The following is a 27,418-nucleotide window of genomic DNA, read 5'->3' as shown; positions in this document are numbered from 1 at the left end:
ATTATGTGGCTATAAAATCATTTTGAGGATACTCAATGACTCAGGAAAAGGCTCATTACTTATTGTTGAATAAAAGATAATCAAGACATAAACTTCATATTCGATGTGATACCAATTAAAAAATAGATGTATATTTGTAGAAGAAAAGACTTGAAAAATATGCCAAAGTATTAATAGATTACAGCTAACCATTGGCATCATAGGTGATTTTTACTGTGCTGTTCATAACTATGTCTTTGAAGTTTTTCTTATAATGAGCATGTAATACTTTTATAATTATTAATTTTCTACACAGGATTTATCCTACTAATCTTACTGTTTATCTGAGTACATAATACAACCCCTGGTTCTACCAGTAGCGATGGAGCAAATGACTCTAGGTGGCTCTTGCCCTTGCACCATCACTGTCCTGGGGAACTTAGTTCACAGTACTGAAGCCCTGAAGGAGACTGCTGGCTTCGCAGCTCACAGTGGTGGTGGGGAGGTGGGGTAACTGCTACTCTCCATGAAATCACAGCCATAACTTACTTGACACCTGCTGAAAAGCTCATCACAGGGAAGAAGAGCCCGTCTGTGTTGAAGTTCTCAAACATCCCCTGCACGGGCTGCCCATTGATGCGGAATGAGATGCTAGGCACCCCGAGGTCCAGGCAGCAGCTTACCACGTCATCCGATCTCAGGAGGTGCTGGTTGATGGAAGCCACAGCTCTGGGTATCCGGCCTGGTGAGGAAAGAACAGGAAGAAGGCTGTGGAACTCTAGAGGCACCTGCCAGGCTGAGAAAGGCTCAGAGGCCTCTGTGGGAAATGGGGAGGTGTGATGGGTACTCAAGAGGTCCGGAGGTACTACTGCATTTGAAATGCAACTTTGCTTTTCCTATGTGAGATGAGCAATGAGAAATGAATTCCTAAGCTGGCGAGTGGGCAGACACCATGCTTGATTTGAGATGAGTCTCAGGGGAAATGCTCAAGCTGCTAAGAATGAGAAATAACAAAACTTAGCCTGCTCAATGTGTGTTCAGACTCTGGCCTGGTGTCTGAAGTAACAGACAGACTGCTGTTGCTGGTGTAGCTCTTCAGAGGTAGCTGGTGTGTGTGTCTGTTCAGTTGCAAGTGCCCAAAGACCTTCCTGTCTTCTACTTCCTCAAAAAGATTAGACTGCTCTAGTGTTGAATAGAGAAGCCATCAAAGAGAAGAATGGCAAGGACATCTAGCCATTAAACTATACTACATAGGCTGGGCGCAGTGGCTCACGCCTGTAATCCCAGCACTTTGGGAGGCTGGGGCAGGTGGATCACCTGAGGTTGGGAGTTCGAGACCAGCCTGACCAACATGGAGAAACCCCATCTCTACTAAAAATACAAAAGTAGCCGGGCGTGGTGGTGCATGCTTGTAATCCCAGCTACTCGGGAGGCTGAGGCAGGAGAATCGCTTGAACCCGGAAGGCAGAGGTTGCGGAGAGCCGAGATCATGCCATTGCACTCCAGCCTGGGCAACAAGAGCAAAACTCCATTTCAAAAAACAAACAAAAAAAACTATGTTACACAGTTTGCTTATTTGTTTTAAAAAACTTTATTATTTCAGATAAGTGGGAAAACACATTGCCAGTTATACTCTGAATTGATTAAAAAACTTCTTCACATCTCTTTCATGAGATGATTTATCATTTCCTGACTTAAAGTAGTGAGGAAAATCACCTCTCTGCTTTCCTATATCATCTTATTCTGGAAATTCTAAAAGTAAATATTAATAATTATAACCACCCACCCCTCCCCTATCAGGTTTACATTTCTATTAGAAAGAGAGCAACAAAAGAGAAGTTAGGTTTTAAAATAGAGTTTCCAGCAAAAGATAAAAAGATATCTTGTTTCTTGATTACAGAAATAATATGTATTCATTATAAATGGTCACCATTTATACAGGAAAGTATACAAAAAGGCTAGGTGCTCATGCCTGTAATACCAGCACTTTGGGGGGCCAAGGCAGGCGGATCGCTTGAGCTCAGGAGTTTGAGACCAGCCTGGCCAACATGATGAAACTCTGTCTCTACTAAAGATACAAAAATTAGCTGCGCGTGGTGATGCGCACCTGTAGTCCCAGCTACTTAGGGGGCTGAGGTGGAAAGATAGCTTGAACCCAAGAGGTGGAGGCTGAGGTGAGCTGAGATCATGCCACTGCGCTCCAGCCTGGGTGACAGAATGAGACCCTGTCTCAAATAAATACAAAAGAAAAAATATAACTCCATAAAAATGCTTCCAAATATATATGTACACACACACTCTATTTTGATGGAGTTATATATATTTTATGGAGTTATACACATACACACTTTTTTTTTTTTTTTGAGACAGAGTCTCACTCTGTCGCCCAGGCTGGAGCGCAGTGGCACAATCTGGGCTCAATGCAAGCTCCACCTCCTGGGTTCAGGCCAGGAGGCTGCCTCAGCCTCCCAAGTAGCTGGGACTACATGTGCCCACCACCACACCCGGCTAACTTTTTGTATTTTTAGTACAGACGGGGTTTCACTGTGTTAGCCAGGATGGTCTCGATCTCCTGACCTTGTGATCCGCCTGCCTCGGCCTCCCAAAGTGCTGGGATTACAGGCGTGAGCCACCGCGCCCGGCCCCACACACACACTTTTTGTTCAAACTGGGGTATAATAGGTTTTTGTAGCTTGCTCTACTAATTATATCACAAACATTTTATTGTATAATACAATATTCATTCGAAATTTAATGGCTGTATAATATGCTATGAAAAGGTAATTTTAAAAAATCCCCACCTGATGGATACGAGTTATTTACAGATTTTGTACATGTATCTTTGCTATATAATATTTATAATCCCAGTTTAGAACTATTTAATGTTTTCTGTGGTTACTGCTAGTCTAGTTCAGGTTGAGCATCCTTAATCTAAAAATCCAAAACGTGAAAATACTCTAGAATCTGAAACATTTTGAGCACTGACATGATGCCACAAGTAGAAAACTTCATATTCAACCTCATGTGATGGGTCACAGGCAAAAAAGTCAAAATTTTGTTTCATACACAAAATTATTAAAAATTTTGTATAAAATTACCTTCAGGCTTTGTATTTATGAAACACAAAGGAATTTTGTGTTTAGGGTTGAGTCCCATTCCCAAGGTATCTTATTATGCATATGCAAATATTCCCAAACCCAAAAAATCTAAAACCTGAAACACTTTTGGTCCTAAGAATTTCAAATAAGGGATACTCAACCTATAATAGATTCTAAACTAAGTGGTGAATTTTTAAATGGTGAAATCACTGTGCTCTTTTTAATTAATAAAGATTAGGTAGCTCCCTCTAATTAATTTGGGTAATTGACAAAGCCATATTGCATTCCCTCCCATTCTTCCACAGGCAGTAAGTAACGAGGCTCTCCTCTGTGCCAGATACTACACCTGGGGCTGGGGATCAAAGACAGAAGACCCAACTCACGCTCTTAAGAAGCCCATTGTCTGGTGGGAAATGGACATTTAAATAAAAAATAATGCAATAAATATTGGAATGAAGGTATGTATGCGTTGCCTTCTAGAGGGAGAGGAAGATGCCTGGGAATCTGTCTGGGAGCATGGGACAAGCTGAGACTTGGAGAATAAAAAGCTCACTAGAGAAATGAAAGGAAAGAGCAAGAGGAGTGTCTAACACAGTTGCAGAATGGCTGGAGTTTGGTAAGGCTGGAAGGTGAGGGTTAATGAGGGCTGGATGAGGGAGATATGGTGGGGCAATAAAGCCGGACAGGAGCATCCGGCTTGGACCACCTGCACAGTAAGAATGCTGCTACACGTAATGTACTCAATGCATATTGGCAAATAGTCTGGAGTGGCCTTAGACTCTGTTTTTATAACTTTAATACCTTGCTTCACCACTGAGAAAGAGGAACAACTTCCTCAATGAAGCACCTGTAGGTAAAATTATTTAAAAACAAAACAAAACTGAGCCAAAGTTGAAGAGTGTGTAGGTTTGACGTCTTTCACATTTCTCCATTTGAGGACACTGAGTACTCTTAGCTCATTGTATGGAGTTTAGATACCCAAGGTCCCAGGATCTTTTCTTCCTCCTAAGTCTTGCTATGAAAAAATATTTATGATATTAAAATTCAGCAAAACTTACAGTAATTGTCTCACTTTTAAGATTTACCATTAAAAACAATCTTTTTTTTTTTTCATTAGCTTAACTTCTGGAAAATATCACTGTAGTTACTTGAACTTTTTTTTGAGACAGAGTTTTACTCTGTCACCCAGGCTGGAGTACAATGGCACAATCTCACTGCAACCTCTGCCTCCTGGGTTCAAGTGATCCTTTCACTGCAGCCCCCCAAGTAGCTGGGACTATAGGCGCACGCCACTGCCCAGATAATTTTTGTATTTTTAGTAGAGATACGATTTCACCACATTGGCTGGGCAGGTCTTGAACTCCTGGCCTCAACTGATCCTCCCCACCTCGGCCTCCCAAAGTGCTGGGATTACAGGTTTGAGCTACCGCACACAGCCTACTTGAACAAATTCTAACAAATATTTGTGAATTGAGGAAGACCAGGAAATAATTGAAATGCTACACTGGACAATTGTCTTTAAAAGTATTCAGATCCTTACTGGATAAAAATACAAATTCCAAGGTTCTTTCATGTTCTAAGAATCATACAAACTGGGACGAAACTGCCAATGTTGAATCATGACTCCAGCATCCTCTCTCCCGTCCTCTGAGGGTTCACTGTTGGCTTCTATACTGGCCTGAGGCTCGGCCACTGAAGACAAAGAGCAGCTTTCATGGGGGATGCTCTTCATCTGCAGCAGGGCTTTGATACCAACAGGAGCTGAGCTCTGAACTTTATTTAGCCATAGCTGCCATATGCCCTCCAGAGGAAATATGGCTGAGAGAATTTCCCCCGTCTGGCTTGCTCTTTCCATTGAAAATAACCACCAGGAGGAGCAATTATGCCCTCGTGGTGAAAGATGCTGTCTTTTCCCACCTTTTCTCTAAGAGACTGGGCTCATAGTAGAAGTTTCCTTTGGAACACTTGCTAAGAAAAGTTATAAGCAAATTGAACTCATAGGCTGGGCCTATTTTAAAGCTTGTACAGTAGAGAACAGAGTTGGGACGAATATTTTCTAGAAATGAAAGGGTAGCTGTTGATAATCACTGGATATGAAGGATATACTTAGCAAGTTCTTAGAGCAATGTCATGGGAAGACTATTTGGATAAGAGAGCCCATTTCATATCATATTCACACTGTAAAACGTCATCTGATGAAGTATACCTCACTTTAAAATGTGAGTAGTATGAAGAGTTTGAAATTGGAAAATGATGGAATTGTGGCATTGCTTTTGCATACTGTGTTTTATAAATCTCCTCACATGCAGAGAAAGTAATCTCCACCCCTGTGAGGGCTTTCATGGCTTCCTAATCACTTAGGAAGGGTCTTGTACTCCACATTTAAACAAGACGCAAATCCTTTCAACTGAGCTGCAATGAGGTAGCAAAGGGAGGTCGAAGGGGCGTTGGAGTCACACAGGACTGAGTTCAAATCCCAAGCCCTTACCTGCTGCATGAACCAGGACCTATGATTTTACTAGAGGCTCAACTTCCCCATCTGTAAAATGGGCACAGTGGTACCCACAGGGATGCTGTAAAGAGAGTTATTTGTAAGGTACCATTATTATCCTTTTCACTTTAATGAAATAAATAAATGATGTCCTATGTACCACTTAAGAGGCAGTTTATCGTAGTGGTTAAGGGGTTTCTGGAACCAGACTGCCTGGGCTCTAGTTCTGGCTCTGTTACTTACTGTGTGACCTTGGGCAAGTAACTTACCTTTGTGGACTCAATTTACCTAATCTGTCAAACAGGAATAATGTCTACCTCATAAGACTGCTATGAGTTTTAAATCACTTAATCTCTATAGAGCAACAGAAGAGTGCCTCACACACTGTAACCCACAGCAAGTGCTATTTGTTTGTGTTTTTTTCAACTCCAGGAACCTTAATTATTAGGCTAACAGTAGAAAAGTTTGCCGGGACACTGTAGGAATATTACACCTTTTATAATAGTAGAAGAAAGTAACAATATGGGAAGTTATAGCACTGAGGGCTGAATCTAAAAAGTGATTTAAAATCTACTTTCTTTGTTGAAAGACAGTACTGAAAAACATGCACATTTTAAAGTATGTTTAATGTATTTGACCCTTTTAGAACAACCAGCAGAAATGTGACACTATGGAATGAAAAATCAAACTTGTTTCAGAGAGCTTTTCTAAGAGCAGCCTCAAGTGCTTTTTATGATATTAGGAACTCTGAATAATTCTAGAGACCATCCACTGCAAGAGGCCAGTGGTTCTTATCTCTGCCAGTCTGAAGAAGAAAAACTGTCCCCTGGTTTGGAGGCTCAGGCCCACCTGAAGGGCCCAGGAAGCTTGGAAAGGCCATTCCAAACCCGATAATAAGATTTTTTTTAAAGGCCACTTAATCAGATGCTGCACATCTTCAATTAACCTCAGGGTGTATTACTGCAGAATTTAGTCCCTTCTGATTAGTAACAAGCCAACTGGTAACAGCGATGCTCAGCACTTGCACAGGTCCAGGCACTGCAGAGTTTGGCATTATAATACAAGCACAAATATTTAGCCACTTGGAATGACAGGGGATCCAAAGACAGAAAAGCGCTGCTCTTCTGCAGCTACTCCTCGGATCTTGTCCACATAGCACTGGGGTTGGAAAGGTGTGAGTCACAGTGGGCTGTGTTTTATAAACAAATACCCTGGAACTCATCTTAGTTGGGAGACAGGTGAAGTCCCCTTGTGCAGATCTGACTGCAGAGGTAAATTATCTTGAGGAGTCAGTAGTCTTAATAAATCAGGAAGCACAATTTTACTCCATTCATTCACTTCCATGCTACTCGTCTCTTGGAATGGTGAATTCTTTTGCTTATTTCAATTCTGAGTAGGAAAAAGTGGTTAAAGGGAAGGGGAGATATGATTTCTCCTATGAAACTTCCCCCAGCCAGTAACATACTGTGTAGGCTGCTCTGAGCAGAATTCACTCCCAAGTGCTATCCTGAAAGCCCCACTGAGGCTCCATCCAGAGAGGGAAAGTGAGATCATCACAAAAAAGAGCCATTCCTCCAAAGAGAAGATCACAGTGTCTGAGGTGACCCTGGATTCTGTAGGGAGGGTTAGACAGAATTGAGGAGGGAGATGTTCCCACAGCTGATGCCTGAAAATGACTTCCCAGGCTTCCACGGCTAAAAAGGCCTATTAAGGCTGTCTTCTCCCCTACACAGAGAAAAAGCTCATTCATACTTCCAGGATGTCACTGAGAATTCTTTTCTCATTCAGCATGGAACTGGGGTTCTTTATGCCCTTAGATATTCCTGGGGTAGCCCTAACTGGGCTATTCTCATGGTCTTGAGTGAAGTATCAAGGACTCTGGATTTGGTCTTTATAACTACAGTGCAATTCATAGATGATGAGGGAAGGTAGCTCATATTTACTGTGTACCTAATATATGTCAGGGACTTCATATTTCTTATTTAAGTTTCGTAAGAATCTTATAGTATCCTCATTTTATCAGAGGAAAACTGAGTCTCTGAGAGGTTAAGTAATTTGCCCAATATAAAAAAAGAAACATTAAGTGGCAGAGCTAGGATTCAAACCCAGGCATAACTCCAAAGCTATGCTGTTTGTTCCTGACTTTCCATTGACAAAGTGTTAGAGGCACCATAATTCTTTCTAACTACTGCAAAATCTATTGTACTTTAATAACTACGTTAAAGACCAATTCAAGGCAGTGGCTTAATTTATGCATATGAGTAACTTTAAAGGTAATGACCTGGGCATTTAAATCTCAAATAAAAGGAGAATAATTTATCATGACCACTTTCTAATATATCCCCCTATGTACCCACCATTCTCCCCTGTAGTAAGTTGGAGTGTTATTTCCGTTTCATTTCTTCATCAGATAATTACCTTTTCATCAGATAGTCTGAAATTCATGGCTGTCCTGGTGGGGGTCATCAACAGAAACTTTATTTCTTCAGCTGAAGAAATATTCCTGACACATTCCAATCCCTTCTGCAAGATATATGCTCCCCGTGTGCTGGTTAGAGAAGTCAGAATGATGCCTAGACCCAGGAAAGCTTGGATTTTGGTGAGAATGAAACGTATAAAACTTGGAGACACTGGTTTCTCCAGGTCTCATCAGATGCTGGAGACTGAGGGATGAAATCCCTTGAGTGCACCTACATGGCAATACACCATCAAGTGCGGGCCATTTCAGAGAGCCACAATCAGTTTTTGAAAAGCTGAGTCACTAGCCTTCTTCCCACTTCTCCAATCATAGGAGCCACTGCTAGTCATGTTCGGCATGAGTCTGGAGCACCCAGCTTCCTTGCCTTCAGAGGAGACAGGAGGGATGAGGGAGAGGATGGGGAACTGTACACTCCTGGAATGATACACAATTAGACAGGATGTTCAGGTTCTGAAATGCACAGAGTAGCCCTCTATGGATGCACCATGAACGGGTTCCATGCCTCCTGACTCACTGATGTATTCACTCCTCAAATTTCTACAAAGGGATACAAGAATACAGTAAGTGGCCCACGCAGTGCTGTAAAGTCAGAAAAAGACTAAGTAAATTTTTTTCCTTTGAGAATGATTAGTTTCTCTTCGAAACAAGGGTCCAATCTGCTTCACCCCAGGGTCTAGGTGTGCTTCATACCTCCTTAGTCAATTTCCATGCAGAGTGCTCTTCAGGCGTAGCTGGGTTCCAGAGAACATTCTTGGGCTATGGTGGTGAGTTGGCGGGAGATAGGCAGCAGTCAGCAGGAGTGTGAAACAAATTTTACAAGTCAGTCTTGTTAATTCCTTCACAGACTTAACCCTACCACACTCGGGAGCTGCAAAGGTGCATGAGCATAAGGATTCTTTCTTCTCAGACCATTTCTTCAGAGACAGTTTCCTGTGAACCTTATGATATCTGATGATAACCTAAGCTTAAGGTCACTACCTCATAGCCACAGACTCAGTGCTTATGTAAGAGATTTCTATAAGGGACACGATGTCTGCAATTGCAGTTTTGCAAAAGATACAGAAAACACATGCCTTGGACAACAGACAGGAGAGGTAGGGCTCTTCTTCTTGCTGAAAGCCTGAGAGTGAATCTTGCGTTTTTCTCCCAGGCAGAAGTCAAGACATTCCTCCACAGGCACAGGCCATGGACATGCTTGGGAAAAGCATCAATCATTTATCTAAAAAAAACGAAGCCCTGAATTCGTTTAAAGAGGTTAGCACCTATTGTGTGTTAGGCATCCATCCAGACATTTTATAATTCTATTATGAAGCAACAGGCTGTGTTGACAAGATTATGGACTTATAGTCAGGTCTGGATCCTTCCTAGTGTGACTTTTTTTTTTTTTTTCCTTTTTTTTGAGAAGGAGTCTTGTTCTTTCACCCAGGCTGGAGTGCAGTGGTGCGATCTCGGCTCACTGCAGGCTCCGCCCCCCAGGGTTCACGCCATTCTCCTGCCTCAGCCTCCCACGTATCTAGGACTACAGGCGCCTGCCACCTCGCCCGGCTAATTTTTTGTATTTTTGGTAGAGAGGGGGTTTCACCATGTTAGCCAGGATGGTCTTGATCTCCTGACCTCGTGATCCGCCCGCCTCGGCCTCCCAAAGTGCTGGGATTACAGGCGTGAGCCACCACATCCAGCCCCTAGTGTGACTTTGAATAAATTACTGAACAATCTTTATGCTTCTGTTTACATGTTTGTCACATGAGGTCAATATTTTCCACCTTAAGGGGTCATTGTGAGGATAAAATAAGAGAAAAATGAAAAAACAGTATGTAACTCACTGCTCAGTGAATAAATGCTGAGTCTCTGCTCATATAATCCTAACGATTCCGTATAATAAGGCTCATACAGATGCAATGAGCTTGAGAGAAGTGATCTGCATTAGACCATGTAGCTAGGAACTGTCTGAGTAATGGTATAAATGAGTCTTATTTTAACCTGATACTCTTTTCCACCTAACTGTTTAATTAGTTGAGACTCTTCAGTCTGTATCATTTCAACTGAAAGTGGTTATTTCAGCTTGAATAATTTGAGCCTCCATCATTTCCAGTGAGATTATGAGCCAAAGCTTTAGCAAGGTACTCACCTGACCAAAGGTGAAGTCCATCAAAGCCATAGGAGTACAGGTCGTCGCCAACACCATTGCCTCCCCATCCTTCTCCACCTCCCGGGTACGGGGCATAGCCTGAGGAAGAGGCCCAGCCCACCCGCAGATGTGTGGGCTCTGCTGTTAGGAAGGGGTCCACCTGGTCGATAATCAGCTCGAAGTACCACTTCTTGTACTGGGCTGAGCCCTCTGCGACTCCCAGGAAGATGTTTGGCCGGATACTGAAATTAAACATGGGCGAGTGGCATCTACAGACCCTTAAAAACTGAGAAAGCAAGTTGAACCAGACCATAGGAGGCAATGGCCCATTTACACCTAGGACAAGAGCAATGCTGTGTTTTTCATATTGCTCAAAAGATGGGAGGGATCTCTAAAAGCCAGGAGTCTGGGATCAGCCTGGTAACAAAGTGAGACCCTGTCTCTACAAAAATTAGCTGGGTATGGTGGTGCACACCTATAGTCCAAGCTACTTGCGAGGGTGAGGTTGGAGACTGCTTGAGCCTAGGAGTTCAAGGCTGCAGTGAGCCATGATTATGCCACCGCACTCCAGCCTGGGCGGCAGAGTGGGACCTTGTCTCAGAAAAAAAAAAAAAAAAAAAAAAAAAGACTAGAAAAAGCTTAGGACCCTCAACACTTGATCAAGTTCTTAGCGTGATGCATCAGGACAACATTTTCATTAAAAAACATAAAGGATGTTTATTTTAATATTCCATTCAAGGCAACCAACGTTTACTGAGTGCCAACCATGGGCAACGATGCTGAAAATGTTATACAGATTTATATAATTACAAACCTTTGTTTTTTAAGTTAAAAAAGTTTACTTGAATTCCATTTTCTGGTCAATTGGTATAAGCACCCTTATTTTCAGTATAGCAGCTTTGTTACCGAAGCATTATTAATAACACTGGTCTCTTAAAACCATTAAGAAGTCATTACTAGGCAACCTCATTAAGGGAAAGAGGTTTTAATGTATCCAGCAAAGTGGTTAAAAGCTTAAGATACACCACTTAGAGTTTTTATGTTAAGAATCAAACTCTTAGAGACAAACTGTTCTTGGGCTGGAGCTATGCCCTATTTTGGGTAGGCAAAGAAAAACGAGGCTGGCACCATGAAGAAAGTAAGTCTGTGTGACAGCTCAGGTCTTTGGGCTGCTCTGCACTTCAGAGGAAAGATTCTATTCTTGCCATTGTGGATTAGTGTGTAGGCCTAGGTAGAAAGTGGCTACAAAACCGCAGACCTGCCTAGTCCCAGTCCAGTGAGTTCACATGACTCACGTGCAGCCACATGTATGGACTATCAAGCTAGGGGTCTTGCATGGGACCCTGCTCTTTACTCTGATCCTCACAGACAGCAGTGAGATACATGGCCATGAGCCAGAGGATGCAAGAAGCCACAGTCTCACTTGGGACATCCATTCTATGAAAAGATTATAGAAAACAAAGTTGGTGTATAAAAATAAATATGAATATATTATGAAGTTATAAGAGTTGCATTAATGTTTAAAAGAAAACATGGTAGGCCACCTCAGGTCAAATTCTTTAGCACTCAGATGCTACACATACTCTATCCTCAGCTACTTAAACAGAAAAGTTTGAGGAATTCTGCTAAAGGGGTTGGACGCCCTGGTCATAGGAAATGCACATTTGCTTGGTCTTGTCTTATGTACTTGTATCACCATGGAAACAATGGGTGGGCAACTTTGGAGTTCAGATCAGCCCTCTTTTCCTGCTTGGAGACAAGACAGGCAGAACTATGCTTGACATTTGGAATGATGGTGGTGGCCTTACCTGGTTACATCGTTAATCAGTCGTGTCTGCAGGAGTAGGTTTCTCCGGGGCAGCAAGTTGTCACAGATCAGATTCTGGTTGGCTCTCACTGCAATCCCATTGCAGAGACAGAGGGAGCACAGGATATCCAGAACCTGCAGCAGGACACACCCACCAAACCTCAGGACCACCAGGAGGGCACAGCGGGCAGGACCACCTCAATGCATGAAGGAAGGAGTCATAAAGAATGGGGGCTAGGTGATGGGTGGAGAGCCAGCTCAGAGCCAAGGAAGCTTTGCCTCTTACCCAGAAGGAGCGAGTGATGCCTCAGAGCCTACTGCTTCTTGGGAAAATGAGTCTTGGCTTCTTTCTAGCCCCTCTGCTCTAGTCTTATGCCCCTTCCCTCCAAACTATGCACACCATCGGTGGCCATTGTTCTATTACAGTAAGTAAGAGGCTGTGCTCTGAAGACAGACTGTCTAAGATAATATCCCAGCCAGGCCAGGACTAAGGTGTGGTGAGGCATCTAGGGCACAAAATCCAGGCCCTGCTCACTGTCCGAGCTCTGAAAACACAGGGCAGAAGGATAAAAGGCCCTCCATGGACTTCAAACTCAAGCAGCACACTCTCACCCAGCCCTGATGGTGCTTGGAACTGAGTATTAGTGGAGGCTCATTACAGGTCTTAATAAAAAGGCACGTAAGATTTGGCTAAGGTCTTGCATGTAGCAAGCTTGGGAATCTCGTGTAGGTGGGGTGATGGTAGGGCAGACTGCTGTTCTTCGGTCTTTTGCTGTGGTATCATCAAACTCATGAAGATACCCTTTAATTTCTGGAAATTGGTATTCTAAATATTTTACCTGCTCTCCTTCTCCCATCTAGAAGGAGAACAAACTTTCAAGAGCCCAGGTGGCCCATGAGTCTAAGAGACCCGTCATTAAACTGCTTCTGCCCCTTGTTCCCACTTCCTAGGCAGCTGGAAAACAGTCTCTGTTTGCCTCGTCCTGCACGCTCACCTCTCCTCTGTCCTCTCCTTGCACTCTATCCTCTTTCATTCACATTTATTTTTGTTCCTATCATGGCAAAGCGAACTGTGCTGGGCCACTCAGGCTCTCTTCCTCCCGCTCTCCTTCATTCACAGACAGGAATGTACAAACAGCAGTCGATAAATAACAGCCACGATATGGCAGGTTGCACCAACAGAGAGGCAGGCAGCCTCATTTCAGTCTCTCAAAGTGGCCACTGAAGACCCAATGCTTAGTGGGGTTTGATAGCTTCAAGATGTTCATGGCATTTGTATCCATAATTCTCACAAACCAACTTTCTACCTGACTCCCTGAATGTCAGTTTTGTTCCAGATAAATACAAAGCACATTTATGGGACAAGCGGAAAAGCATCCCAAATGCAGTTTTATGGGGGACTCTTATCATTAGCACTCTGTGATAGGCATCAACTATGGAAACTTGAAATCCAGAGGATAATTTCTCACCCTAAGAAAAGAGCCATAGATGGCCAGGAAATGAAATACTTTTCAGTCGGCCTATTACACATTTCACCTGTTTTGCCTTGGAGTGATGGCTGTGGGAGACTTGCTGTCACAGCCAGAGGGAAAGCAGGGCTTAATCCACATAACGTAGGAACAGCAAAAAGAAAAAGGCTCTGTAAAAAGCACACAGCCTAACAGAGCAGTGCCTCATCTATAAATAAATGACGCCACTTAAAGAATCAGAGTTGACATTGCTTAGGTTTTGCTTTAGGAGACACTCCTTCAGGTAAAACTGGGGAATGGGGATAAACTTCCTTTTCTAAAATAGTTCAAATGGGTTTGTGAAAGGAAAATATCTTGGGCTCCCAAAATCACTAAGGAAAACTCAAGCTGGAAACTGCTTAGGACAAACCTGCCTCCTGTTCTATTCAGTCACTCCTCTGCTCACTGAGAGAGATGCATATCTGATTTGCCTTCTTTGGAAAGGCTAATCAGAAAATCAGAAGAATGTAACCATTTGTGTTATCAACTATCTGTGACCTGGAAGTTCCCTGTCCATTTCCAGTCTTCCTGTTTTGGCTTCAAGTTATCCTGCCTTCCAGCGTACTTCTTATATATATTGAGTGATGTCGCATGTCTCTCTAAATGTCTAAAACCAAGCTGTGCCCGGACCACCTTGGGCACGTGTCATCAGGATTTAATGAGGCTGTGTCACGAGCGAGTCCTCAACCTTGGCAAAATAAACTTTCTAAATTAACTAAGACCTGTCTCAGATTTTCTGGGTTCACATGTTGGTAACCACGGGGGGGATTCTGAGTGGAGATGCCCCTGACCTTTGACGAATCTCCTATCGGTGCTTGGTACCAGCATGAGCTAACCTTATGGCTTAAACCAATAGGACAATTTGCTGAGGTCTGAGAGTACCCCCTCCAGAGAATCCCTGATCTCCCAAAACTTCAGGTTGAGATCTAAAGTCTATTTAGCTATACAACTTTTTTTTTTTTTTTTTTTTTTTTGAGTTTTACTTGTTTCCAACAAGGAAGGCAAGTTTTCCTGCTTCCATGATGATGGAAGGCAGGTAACTCCTTTATGGAGTTTGAGCTTGCTTCCAACAGGGAAGATGAGTTTTTTTTTTTTTTTTGTCCTGCTTCTAGGCTGGCAGACAGCAGTCTACAGCCTGAGACCCATCACTAGGTAAGAAACTGGTTTGGGATTCTGTCTTGCAAATTCCTTTTAAACGACTAAAGTTAGCATTTAACAACCAGCTGGTGTTAATTTCTGCTTAACACTTAAGAGTGCTCAGAAATCGTACAATTTGTGTGATCATTGTTAGTTTAGCAGCATTTTGTCCTAGCAGAAATACGGTAATAAGATTTAAAAAAAATTTTTTTAAAGGAGCTCAATGGTTAGAAGTCAGCTTAATTAAAAGGCTAACATCCAAGATGTGTGTGTGTATGTGTGCATGTGTGCGTGTTTGTATTTGAAAGGTCTTCGTGTTTTTGGTATTTTGTTTGTTTTTCTCTCCTAAGGCCTTGTCTTTTTTTTTTTTTTTTTTGAGCAAATTTTTTTCTTCTCAGTTAACTGAATTCTGTTTTCATCTGATTTTTTTTTAAATTAAAATAGTTATTGCAACAGAGGCTACTCTTGGGTTTTTAAGGAAGAGTGTAGTTTAATTTTATGTTTAATTTGGCTCAAGAAAAATAAGTGTCTCCCTCAAGCACCACCAGACTTTTTCTCTCTGTACTTTATGATGTAAATGTTGCTATTTGATTTTCACTTGAGTTGTTTCCCTTAATGTGCAAATTTAAGGCTATTTAGCTGAAAACTGCCTAGGGTTGTGAAACAGGTTATCAAGAATATGTAAGTCTAAGACAGGAAAAAAAAAAAGGGGAGAGGAGTCTTTATAAATCTATAAAATGTACTTCCATTGGCATGCCTCGTAAGTTTTTCTAGGTATTTCTGTGACGTGTACAGAATGTTTTACTACTAACAATATATAAAAGAGCTCTAATTAATTGGCTTAAAAAATAAAAGCTCTTAAATTATATACTAAATAAGAAAAGACTAAATAAATGCTTTTTAAAGTTCCTGTTTAGTCCTTATTTTAAAGTTCCTGTTTAAAGACTAAATAAAATGCTTTTTAAAGTTCCTGTAACTTAAGTAAAATCTTTTTTTTTTTTTTTTTTGAGACGGAGTCTCGCACTGTTGCACTGTCGCCCAGTCTGGAGTACAATGGTGCAATCTTGACTTACTGCAACCTCTGCCTCCCAGGTTCAAGCGATTCTCCTGCCTCAGCCTCCGGAGTAGCTGGGATTACAGGCGCCCACCACCCAGCTAATTTTTTGTATTTTTAGTAGAGACAGGGTTTCACCATGTTGACCAAGCTAGTCTTGAACTCCTGACCTCATGATCTGCCCACCTCAGCCTCCCAAAGTGCTGGGATTACAGGCGTGAGCTACTGTGCCTGGCCAGTAAAATCTTAATAAGTAAGCTAGCTTTAAAATTACTGGTAAACTACTATTAGAAATACCTTAATTGCCCAGCATACACTTTTGTTTGCATTTATTAATCAAGTGATTTCATACTTATCCCTGCCAAATACTGTAAGGTGTCAAAATTCGGCATAGGGCTTACAAAACTATAAGCCTAGCCCAAAACAGAATAATCTTTGCTTTTGTAATTTGCAAGAAATAAGACATTGATAAGGGTTTAATGAAAATAGCTGCATCTTGAATTTAGTAAGATTACTGTAACTTCTAATCCGGTGGCTTTAGGCAGTCTAGTCCACAGGCAATAAGGAGGTTTGTTTTGGGAAAGGACTGTTATTGTCTATTTCAAAGCTAAACTATAAATGACGTTCCTCTCAAAGTTAGTTCGGCCTATGCCCAGGAACGAACAAGGACAGCTTGGAGGTTAAGAGCAATATTGAGTCAGTTAGATCAAATCTCTTTTCAGTGTCTCAGTTATAATTTTGCAATGGCAGTTTTATAACTTTAAATAATGACTATCACAGTTTTTGTGAATAATCCAGGTAAACAATTAAAACAATTAGGTAAATGTAATGGCATAAATATTTGTAGACTAACTGGTCATAATTTAGAATATAAAGCTATATTAAATCAAATAATAGATATTTCACTATTTGGGTATTTTCCAATAAATGCATATTGTAGGAAAACATTATTGCTAAAGAAAAAAAAAGTATGTCCTTAAAAAAAAAAAAGTGAACAAGTTTTGTCTAATCAAAGCTTAAAGGTTATCTATAAAACCAGGTGAAAGGAACCAGGAATAAAAAAGATGTAAAGAAAGTTATAAAAATAAAGAGGTTTTATTTTTTTTTCTGCGGTGAAAAACTTAGAAATAAGTTTATATAAGAAAGAATCTTGTATGGCAAATTTAGTCCTAAAATAAAATCGCTGATTTTTTTAAAAAGGAGGGATGTTCAGAACAAATCAGAAAGTCCAACCCTGTCATGAGCAGTCAGTGTAAGTCACAATAAGAGGATTTACATATTAAAGAAAATTCATATAATCAAGTTGTCATATTAAGTTTTGGTTTGCTTAGGAAAGAAAACTGAGATAATTTTTTTTTTAAATTAAGTTTATTACATTATTACATCCATGTATCTTCCTGTATGTGCATTTAACGTTCTTGTAACATTGAGTTACAGGGCTCTAACTCCTGGGTCTAAAAAGGACACCAAGTCCTGCTAAATCTTAAACACTGACAGCAATTAAAGGCTCATCTTCAGGCCCCGTAGAAGATGTCAATAAAATAAACTGCATTCCTGAGACACAGGGCAAGAAATTAAAGCTATTGAACTCCTCAAGGCCCAGGGACTGTCTCCAAAGAGGTGGGTGTGTAAGATTGTAAGGGCCAATTTTGAAAGATAAAATAAGTTCAGTTCCTCTATAAATTAATTATTAATGTCAAAGGCACACTGATGCAAAACCAATATATGGATCCCTGTGTCAGATTAACAAGGTTTTCTTTAAGGATTAACCAACTTCTTAATAAAGATTATAAAGGTTATAAAAGGCTTACGGAAGTTATATTTTATAATCAAGATTAAATTTTATAAATTGTTTACAAAAGTTTGAAAAGCAAATATAATTGACTTCATGCTGTTTTTATTAGGGCTTCCTTTTAGAAAATTAAGTCTTCTCTCTCAGAGAATGAAGGTTTTCGCTTTTTGAAATGCTTGAATTATCACTTAAATAAATGACTTTACAATGACCTGTAATCCTATTTTGTAATATCAAGTGTTTTAAACTTTTTATATTTGACAAGCTTTCCAAAATCAAATTATAAATTACGTCTTTTTCTAACCTAATTAATCTTTTAAGACATTAGTTTCCCTAAAGTCCAAAAATGACATAATTTAGCTTATTTGGTATAAAAATTATTCAGGAAGCATTGTCAAATATGAAATGGTATTTGGTTTCTTTGGGATATATTTGTATAAATGTATTATTGGTATGTATTCCAAAATTATGGGAAACTCCTATAATTCTGATGTACCTTAGTGTACATTATCAGTAATAATCATAATTGTCATTTTAAAATTATTGCATGCCACAGAGCTAACAAATTTCCTTGTCAATTGTTTCTTTTAACTATGGCTGCCTTAAAACCTTTTTTTCATCCGCAAGAAATTGTCTTGTTTTATCTTGTTTTAAACCTTCTCTAAAAGGTGGGTTTATAATCAGCTGTAGGACTCTAACAGTGCATGCACTTAAACGCAGGTTTTCTGGTAACTTTGGAAATTGTGACATTGGAATAAAGGAAAAAACTTTCAGAACTCTCATGGAGAGCTGAAATGTTCATGGCTATCAAACAGAACAGGAGTTAACTGAATTAACTGAAGCGACAAAAAATTGAAGTAATCTTTTTGACTTTTTGCTTCAAATGTTGCTGATACTTTGTTTTGTTTTACAGAATTAAGAAAACTTTTAAGCTATTTACGGCTTTTAACAATTGAGTAAAGAACACTCCTGTGAACAAAGTTTGGAGCATATTTGTTTCTCTCTACCTAACTTCTCCAGAATTTGGAAACTATTTGTGAGTAGTCTCAATTTATGGCAATAGAGTTATTTGCATAAGTGCAATAAGAATCACTTTTCTTTTGTAATAGGGCACAGTTGGATACACTGGTTATTTTACCAAGGCTTTGACTGGAATGGTGTGCTTTGCTTTAAGGAATCAAACTTGACTTACGGAGCCAATAAAGCCCTTGAAACAAATGGCCTCATATTTTGTGTACACAGTCCACGTACAGGGTTTCTGAGCTAAGTAAAGAATGTCACTTTCTGACACGTGCAGAAGCCCCAGGTTTATCTTGGACTCTCCAGAGGACAGGAAATTCACCCAACTCATAGGTATTTGATGGCACAAATCCATGGCTGGGCTCAGCTTTAAAAAGTTGTATCTGAGATTCCTGCTATGGAACAAAGTTCCATCAAAGCCCATTTAAAAGCCTATGTAAAAACTAATTACTCTTGTTGCACTGTATACAAATAATTAGGCCAAGTATAATAAAGCAAACCAGTCCTCCCATGATTTGTCTTTAGTGAAAATAGGAAACTGCAGAGAGAAAAATTATGTTTCAAGTAGACCTGTTGTTAGATTCTGGTCTGCCTAGTATTTTTTTCCATTTTTATTATTTTCTACAGTTTGGGAATGAATTCTAATTTTTCCTGGTTACAAGTCTTCAAAATAATGTTTTCAAATTTTTTTCCTTCTTTTTTCTATTTTTCCTAATTTGGAGTCACTGAAAACTAAGTTGTGCTTTCTTAAAACCCTGTGTACCGAAGCCAGACAACTTAAATAAACCTCAGAAGAAAATAACAACAACCTGTTTACATACATAAGCCACTTTCATACCTGCCTACTAATGTATGGACTTCAGAGTAATGTGGCCTATATGGATTTCTCCAGGATTGTTCTTTTGTTCATTGTTTTTTTTTTTCTCCCTTCCTCCCCACTGTTTTCTATTCACAGGATATGGACTTCACAACCCCCTAAAAATTAGCTTTTGGGACCCACCCATCTAGGAATAAACCCTTCTAGCTATGAGAGATCAGATGAAACCTGAGACCAGAGACTCATTCTCTTGTAAAATGCTTTCTCCAAAAGATTAAAAAAACAGAAAAGTGGGGAAATGTGAAAGGAAAATGTCTTTAGCCCCCACAATCACTACGGAAAACTCAAGCTGGGAACTGCTAAGGGCAAACCTGCCTGCCATTCTAGTCAAAGTCATTCCTCTGCTCACTGAGATAGATGCATATCTGATTGCCTCCTTTGGAGACGCTAATCAGAAACTCAGAAGAATGTAACCATTTGTGTATCACCTATCTGTGACCTGGAAGCTCCCTCTCAGCTTCCAGTCTTCCTGCCTTTGCTTCAAGCTGTCCCACCTTTCCAGACTGAACCATTGTACTTCTTACATATACTGACTGATGTCTCACGTCTCACGTCTCCCTAAATGTATAAAACCAAGCTGTGCCCAGACCACCTTCGGCACATGTCATCAGGACTTCCTGAGGCTCTGTCACGGGCACGTCCTCAACCTTGGCAAAATAAACTTTCTAAATTAACTAAGACCTGTCTCAGATTTTCTGGGTTCACAGGTTCTTTTAAAAGAAAAAGGAGTGCAGATACGTCCAATCCACCATGGGGGGCATGCAGGCATTGCAACTAGAGGCCATCTGTACTTTCTGACTGACAGGGGGCATCTTGGTGACCTCTGGAATACCTGGCTGGAGAGGCAGGTATTGCTGAGTATTCACCAGACTCCATTTTCTTCTCCTTCTGAACATACAAAGGCTTTATTTCCCACCCTTCACTTGCAGGTATAGGGGACTAAATTCTGGCCAATTGGAAGTGGGTGGGCCCCAGGAGTGGGCCCCACCATCCTTACCTTCCTTCCACTGGATACAGATATCCAACAAGGGCTTCCAAAGCCCAAAGATCTCCTTATTTCAAGTGTGATCCCCAGAACACCAGCACTGGTACCATCTAGTTCATCAGCAACAGTGCTACCATTCTAGAAATACAGATGCTTAGCCCCAGCCCCACTCCCAAATTACTGAATCAGAGCCCCCATGTTAACATGATCCCCAGGAGACCTGTAAACACCTTACTGTCTGTGAGGCTCTGCCCTTAGGGGATGGTGAAGCCAATAACCACACTGAATAGAGCCCTCCCACTGGCCTTGGAGAGTCATATGAGCAAAAATAAATTTTGACTACACTAAGTCACTGACAATATGGGGTTGTGTGTCATAGGAGTTACGCCTCTCTAATCAATGGCCCATTTGTGGGGTTCATTTGTTTCTGGTTGTTTTCATTCTCATCACTGATACCACATTTCATTAGAGAGCCTCTCACTGCTTTTTATCTCTATTACTGTCTATCCCAAACACAAGCTTATATGGGAATTATACTTTGAAGATAAATACCTATGGAAACACTGTTTGGCTGTTGCATTTTTGTCATTAGCTTTCATCTGTAAAAGCAGTCTTATTAAACAAATGCTAACTATATTTATTCTGAGATTTTTAGATCAAGTCCTATATTTGAGAAATGAGTGCTATTCAGCCCCTCCAGGCTAAACCTTTGATTCCTGATTTATACTTTCTGAGAATCAATGATATTACTATTTTATCATATATTTTTCTCAAAGGTAGCCCCAAATCCTTGCAAAACAAAGAAGATAATAAAAAATATTTATCTATGGCAACTTTGAGCAGGTTTGGAGTAAGGCAGCTTCAGGGGCAAGTAGAAAATGCATACTTTATATATATTAGCAGAAACTTACTCTGGAAAAACTACAGAGTGACTGTTAGAATTTTCATCAGTTATTCTTTTTACCAAATAACACAATCAGTGCTACTAACATAGTGTGTTATTAGTTCAAGGTGAGACAGGAGTAGATTCTGGCTCACTCATTTGTTCCTTTTATTCATTTATTAAACCTTCAACAAACTTGTATGAATGCTTGCCATGTACAACATCTTAGCTTGGCACTATGAGGATTACAAAGACAGTCCCTATCACAAAGGAACTTACAGATGTAAGAGAAATAGATATGAAAAAATAACTATAATAGAAGGCAGATTGGAAGAATCGTTACAGCAGAGAACAAATCATAAGAAGAGACCAATTCCAACTGGAATCAGAAAAAGATTCATGGAGGAAGTGGCACTTGAACTAAGTTTTAAAGAGCAGACAAGAATTTTTTATTGATTTTTTAATTGACCAGAGAAGAATTTTGATGAGTCCTGGAAAAGTAGGAAGTGAGGAGCTGCTGAAGGATCCACAAGAGTGAAATCATTGAGAGGTCAAAGGGTAAAGTGCATTCAGAAAATATGGAGTGGGCACTGCAACACACTCCTGTCTTTTTCACTCCAAAGATTGTGTTCTTCCCCTATAACTTTTTTACCTCAAATCTGATCATGCTTTTGATGAGTGGCAGTTATTTCCATGAAAGGGACAAAGCTAACAACTTAAATATTTTAGCAAAGAAGTAAAGGTATAATAATTGCTACCATTATATGTAGTCTCAATTCTAAGCATATGATTGGAAGTGGCAAGGTACAGAAAGAATTTTTACATCTCAAACCTATGAGATATAAAATTATATTTAAAGGAAAAATGTCATACCCTGAAGGCTACCTTCATGAACCCATAGGAGCTCTCCAATTCCAGTCTGCAAAACACTAACTTATTATATGAAAATGCCTTCTAGGCAATCCCATTTACAACAGCTGCCAAAAAACAAAACCCTATGAAAACATGTAACCAAGGAGGTGAAAGATCTCTAAAAAAAAATTATGAAACACTGATGAAAGAAATTGCAGATGACACAAAATGGAAAAACATCCCATGCTCATGGATCAGAAGAATGAATATCTTTGAAATGACCATACTGCCCAAAGCAATCTATAGATTCAATACAATCCCTACCAAAATACCAGTGTCATTCACAGAATTAGAAAAAACAATCCTAAAATTCATATGTAACCAAAAAAGAACCTGAGTAGCCCAGACAATTCTGAGCAAAAATAACAAAGCTGGAGGCATCACATTACTTTCAGGCCTCTGAGCTCAAGCTAAGCCATCGTATCCGGAGACCTGCACGTATATGTCCAGATGGCCTGAAGCAAGTGAAGAATCACAAAAGAAGTGAAAATGGCCAGTTCCTGCCTTAACTGATGACATTCCACCATTGTGATTTGTTCCTGCCCCACCTTAACTGAGAGATTAACCTTGTGAAATTCCTTCTCCTGGCTCAGAGGCTCCCCCACGGAGCACCTTGTGACCCCCACCCCTGCCCGCAAGAGAACAACCCCCTTTGACTGTAATTTTCCACTACTCACCCAAATCCTATAAAATGGCCCCACCCCTATCTCTCTTCGCTGACTCTCTTTTCGAACTCAGCCCACCTGCACCCAGGTGAAATCAACAGCCTTGTTGCTCACACAAAGCCTGTTTGGTGGTCTCTTCACATGGACATACGTGACACAATTACTTGACGTCAAATTATACTACAAGGCCATAGTAAGCAAAATAGCATGGTACTGGTATAAAAATAGACACATGGATCAATGAAACAGAATAGAGAACTTAGAAATAAAGCCACATAGCTATAGCGAACTGATCTCTGACAAAGTCAACAAGAACATACACCGGGGAAAGGACACCCTTTTCAGCAAATGGTGCTGGCAACTTTGGATTGCCATATGCAGAAGAATGAAAATGGGATCCCTCTCTTTCACTACATACAAAAATCAACTGAAGATATAATTAAAGACTTAAGTGTAAGACCTGAAACCATAAAAATCCTAGAAGCAAATCTAGGGAAAATTCTTCTGGACATTGGTCTAGGCAAAGAATTCATGACTAAGACCTCAGAAGCACAAGCAACAAAAACAAAAAATAGATAAATGGGACTTAATTAAATTAAAAAGCTCTGCAAAGCAAAATAATCAATAGAGTGAACAGAAAACCTATAGAATAGGAGAAAATATTTGCCAACTATGCATCCAACAAAGGACTAATATCCAAAATTTACAAGGAACTCAAACAACTCAACAACAACAAAAAACAAATAATCCCATTAAAAAGTGAGCAAAGGACAGGGACAGACATTTTTCAAACGAAGACACACGAATGGCCAACAAGCATACGAAAAAGTGCTCAGCGTCACTAATCATCAGAGAAATGCAAACTAAAACCACTATGAGACGTCATCTTAACACTAGTCAGGATGGCCACTATTGAAAAGATTAAAAAACAATAAATGTCGGTGAGGATACAGAGAAAAGGGAATGCTTATACACGTTGGTAGGAATGTAAATTAATACAACCCCTATGGAAAACAGTATGGAGATTTCTCAAAGAACTAAAAATAGATCTACCATTTTTGATCCAGCCATCCCACTACTGGGTATCTACCCAAAGGAAAATAAATTGCTATATCAAAAAGATATCTGCATTTGTATGTTTATCATAGCCCTATTCACAATAGCAAAGACATGGAATGAACGTACGTATCCATCAACGGAAGACTAGAAAATGTGGTTTATATACACACACACAATGGAATACTGTTCAGTCATAAAAAAGAATGAAATCAGGTTTTTGCAGCAACATAGATAGAACTGCAAGCCATAATCTTAAGTGAAATAATTCAGATACAGAAAGTCAAATACTGCATATCACTTATAAGTAGGAGCTAAATAATGTGGAGATGCGGACATAGAGAGTGGAGTGATAGGCACTGGCAACTTGGAAGTGTGGAAGTGGGTAAATGATGAGAAATTGCTTAATGAGTATAATGTACATTATTTGGGTTGGGGTTACAATAAAAAGCCAGACATCAGCCCTATACGATATATCCAGGTAACAAAATTGCACTTGTACCCCTTATTTTTTTTTATAAATAAAAAAAGCAAAGAAAATGCTTTCTAGGGTGAATTTTTCACTGCAAAAGTTTTGTATTTAGATAATTATAAAAATAAAATCACAAAATTAAATATATTCTCACAGAACATTTGGATTCTAAAGAACATGTTCACAGGCTGCAGCTTGAGAAACACTGGAAAGAATATTCAACTTCTGCTCCTAGTCTGTCATTAATTAGCTGTGTGGGTCCTGGGAAACAGCTTAACATCTAAGGACCCAGGCCCCAGCCTTCCTTCTGCCACTGTCATGTACAAATAATAATGATGCTATGTCATAAGGTCGTAATGAGACCTGAATAAGATACACACGAACACTGACAGCAATAACCGGCATTTGTTAACTGCAAAATAAATGCTGGTTATCATTACTGTTGTTGCTCTTGTGAGAGGACTTCTGAGGTCCCTTGTGGCTTTAAAATTCTGCATATTTTGAGTCATTGTCTTCACCAAAAACTAAGTGGATTGGTCAGAGACTCCTGAAATTCTAGGACAGGAGACAACAATGCAGCCTGGATAGAAAAACATGACCCTGGCATTTTCCAAGCAAAGATGAAGTGTTGCAATGGAAGTCTGGCCTCCACTCAGCACATTCTTTGCAAAATGACCACAAATACATTAGTGATGGTTTGAACCTGTTTTTTCTCTTTGAAAATGAAAGCTATCCAATGGAATAGTACCTAAGGAAGGATCTGAATTCATGACAAACTTTTACCCAAAAATGTATCCAAAGATGGAAAAGGAACATCTTTGAAAAGACTCTTACATACCAAGATCACATTGCTTCAACTTTTACATTACCAGAATTTCTCTAACAATGTCTTGGTTCTAGAAGATTAAAGGCTAATCTGATAACATATCAGATCAGGCATTGATTTCTAGCAAAATGTTTCAGCTTGGTGGGCCTCAATTTTCTCAACTGTGGAATGGGTAGAATAGTAATCAGCTTGCCACCAAGTGACATGCATCAAATGCTTTGTGGTTTTTGGCTGAAAGAAGCCACAACAAAGTTGGTTATTTATTAAGTATACTACATGTTCTAATAATAAAGAAACCTCTGGGGCAATGAAATGAGAGCAGCTTTCCTGTCAAAAGGCTTCTCTGACATTTGCACATAGCCCATGGCTCCTAGCATGCATTGCTCAGATGCATATTGATTATTCTCATTACACTTCACAGACAGGAAGGAACATGTTGGAACGCAGAGAATCTGGACTGAAGCTGAAGCTTCATGTTTGCCTTTGATTTACTACATTTGGAAGAGCGATTTCAGATCCCACATATTTCTTTTTATTATTTGTCAAACAATTTCACACATGCTAAGGACCATGGCTTTCTGCTGCCCAAGGCTGATGCATGTCATACAGTCTATGCTGCCGAGTCTCGATCTCCCGGACACACTGAGCTGTCTCAAATACGCAGTCTCCCCAGATGATGACAAGCAGAGGCTCCCAGTGACCAAGCCTACTTCTCTCCACTCTGTAGAAGCACAGCTGCAGTCCCACATGTCCCATCATGCCATCTGCTCTGAAATACACCTCCTGAACCATTGAATATTGCATCTGTCCACTAATTAGCACAGTAGCCCCCATGTGTGTGCAGATGTTGAAGGGTCAGGAAAAAAACTCTCCATACTTTAGTAGACTTTCCCCATAGATCACTGTGTCTTAGAGATATAACTTCATAAAAATAGATGTTAGAACTATAAGAGATCTCAAAAAATGATATAGCAATCCACTTAGTGAGATGCCCTTGTCTCCATTTTACAGATGACATAACTGAGGCCCCAACTCATATAACTGCTTTGCATAAAAGGGAAGGACCAGTGGCTTCAGTTCTGCTTGCATATGCACAGATTCATTTACTTCATTTGGTTTCACTCATAGTAAATCTGATTTTGTTTAATAACAAACCACGTTGCCAAGACTTTCTACGCTGTTTTAAATCTGATTTTTTCATACCTTTTCTATACAGCTTGGTATAAGCTGTTTCACTATGAAGTTCCTGGACCCTAGGGTGGAAGCCAGTCCCATACGGGCCATGTGCAGACAGGGCCTATTGAGTGTCCCACAGTGAGCTGGTGTTAAGGGTTAATGATATTGAGTGGCAACTGGGGAGCTGGTGGAAACGCACGGCACCATCCAAAGTCCAGTGTGGTTGCCCAGCTTGGAGTGTGCTTGTATGCGGGGAAAGTCTTTCTCCAGTTTCCCAAGATTTTTATCAAAGTCAAGAAAGAGACTAATCAACATGCTCTCAGTAATACACAGTGGTCATGAACGTTAGGGAGGGAAACACCAGGCAAAGTCAATCACTGTTCTTTCCACACCTACCTTGTGATTCCGCCCGTGCTTATCCAACAGGGAGATGATGGACTTGATGTGGCCCTCTGCTATCAGATTTAAGGCTTCTGGGCTTTCAGTTAAGATGCAGTGCAAAACTTCCAAGATACCTACATGAATGCCACAAACATCATTTGGAAATTAAATGCCCTGCAGAAGTGACCATAATTTAGAAACCTGAGTGTGAACAGACCTTCCTGAGGGGATAGGATATCATCAATTCTTTGAATCTATCAAATATTTCCAGTCAGAAAAAAAATGCATTCATTTCCGGTAGACTTCAGAGCCCCCGGGGGGTCAACCAGTCTGTAATTTATTGGTGATTTTAATTCAGCACGAACCCTACCTCCCGCTTCCTGGACAAAGACATGATCTTTGTATGTCAAAATATAGAGAAGCAGCTGTAAAATAAAATTTTTCATTTGATCAAACCACATAATACTTCATTTAAAAATAGATATAAAAGAAGACGTCCAGTTTACTATAAATTCTAAAGGTCATTCAAGTAATTCGGAAAATATTCTGAGTTTCTCCCAAATAGGAATTTTTCTAGGAACTACCCTAGAAATTATTTTTATTTTAGGTCTACTCATGTATTAAACAAATTGTAAGCTCACACAATAAAGTCTGTTTGGCTTTTCCCCCTTTTTTTGGCACACTGGATAGGT

At 40.1% G+C, this 27,418-nt stretch overlaps 1 protein-coding gene across 4 annotated transcripts in view; it reads right to left on the bottom strand.

Annotated features, from left to right (window-relative positions):
* Window positions 1–27,418, bottom strand: part of RYR3 (ryanodine receptor 3) — a 565,081-nt gene that overhangs the window by 259,179 nt on the left and 278,484 nt on the right. For all 4 annotated transcript variants that reach the window (XM_055278588.2, XM_055278589.2, XM_055278590.2 and 1 more), the window contains exons 16-19: window positions 26,742–26,860; window positions 11,984–12,117; window positions 10,176–10,417; window positions 529–721 (exon numbers count right to left, since the gene is read on the bottom strand). In XM_055278588.2, the coding sequence (XP_055134563.2) occupies window positions 529–721; window positions 10,176–10,417; window positions 11,984–12,117; window positions 26,742–26,860 (688 nt within the window). The remainder of the gene's footprint in view (window positions 1–528; window positions 722–10,175; window positions 10,418–11,983; window positions 12,118–26,741; window positions 26,861–27,418) is intronic.

This window comes from Symphalangus syndactylus, chromosome 5 (genome assembly GCF_028878055.3).
Source record: "Symphalangus syndactylus isolate Jambi chromosome 5, NHGRI_mSymSyn1-v2.1_pri, whole genome shotgun sequence".
Taxonomy (NCBI): Eukaryota; Metazoa; Chordata; class Mammalia; order Primates; family Hylobatidae; genus Symphalangus; species Symphalangus syndactylus.
The sequence above is the reverse complement of the archived record's forward strand: the minus strand, read 5'-3'. Positions and strand labels throughout refer to the sequence as shown.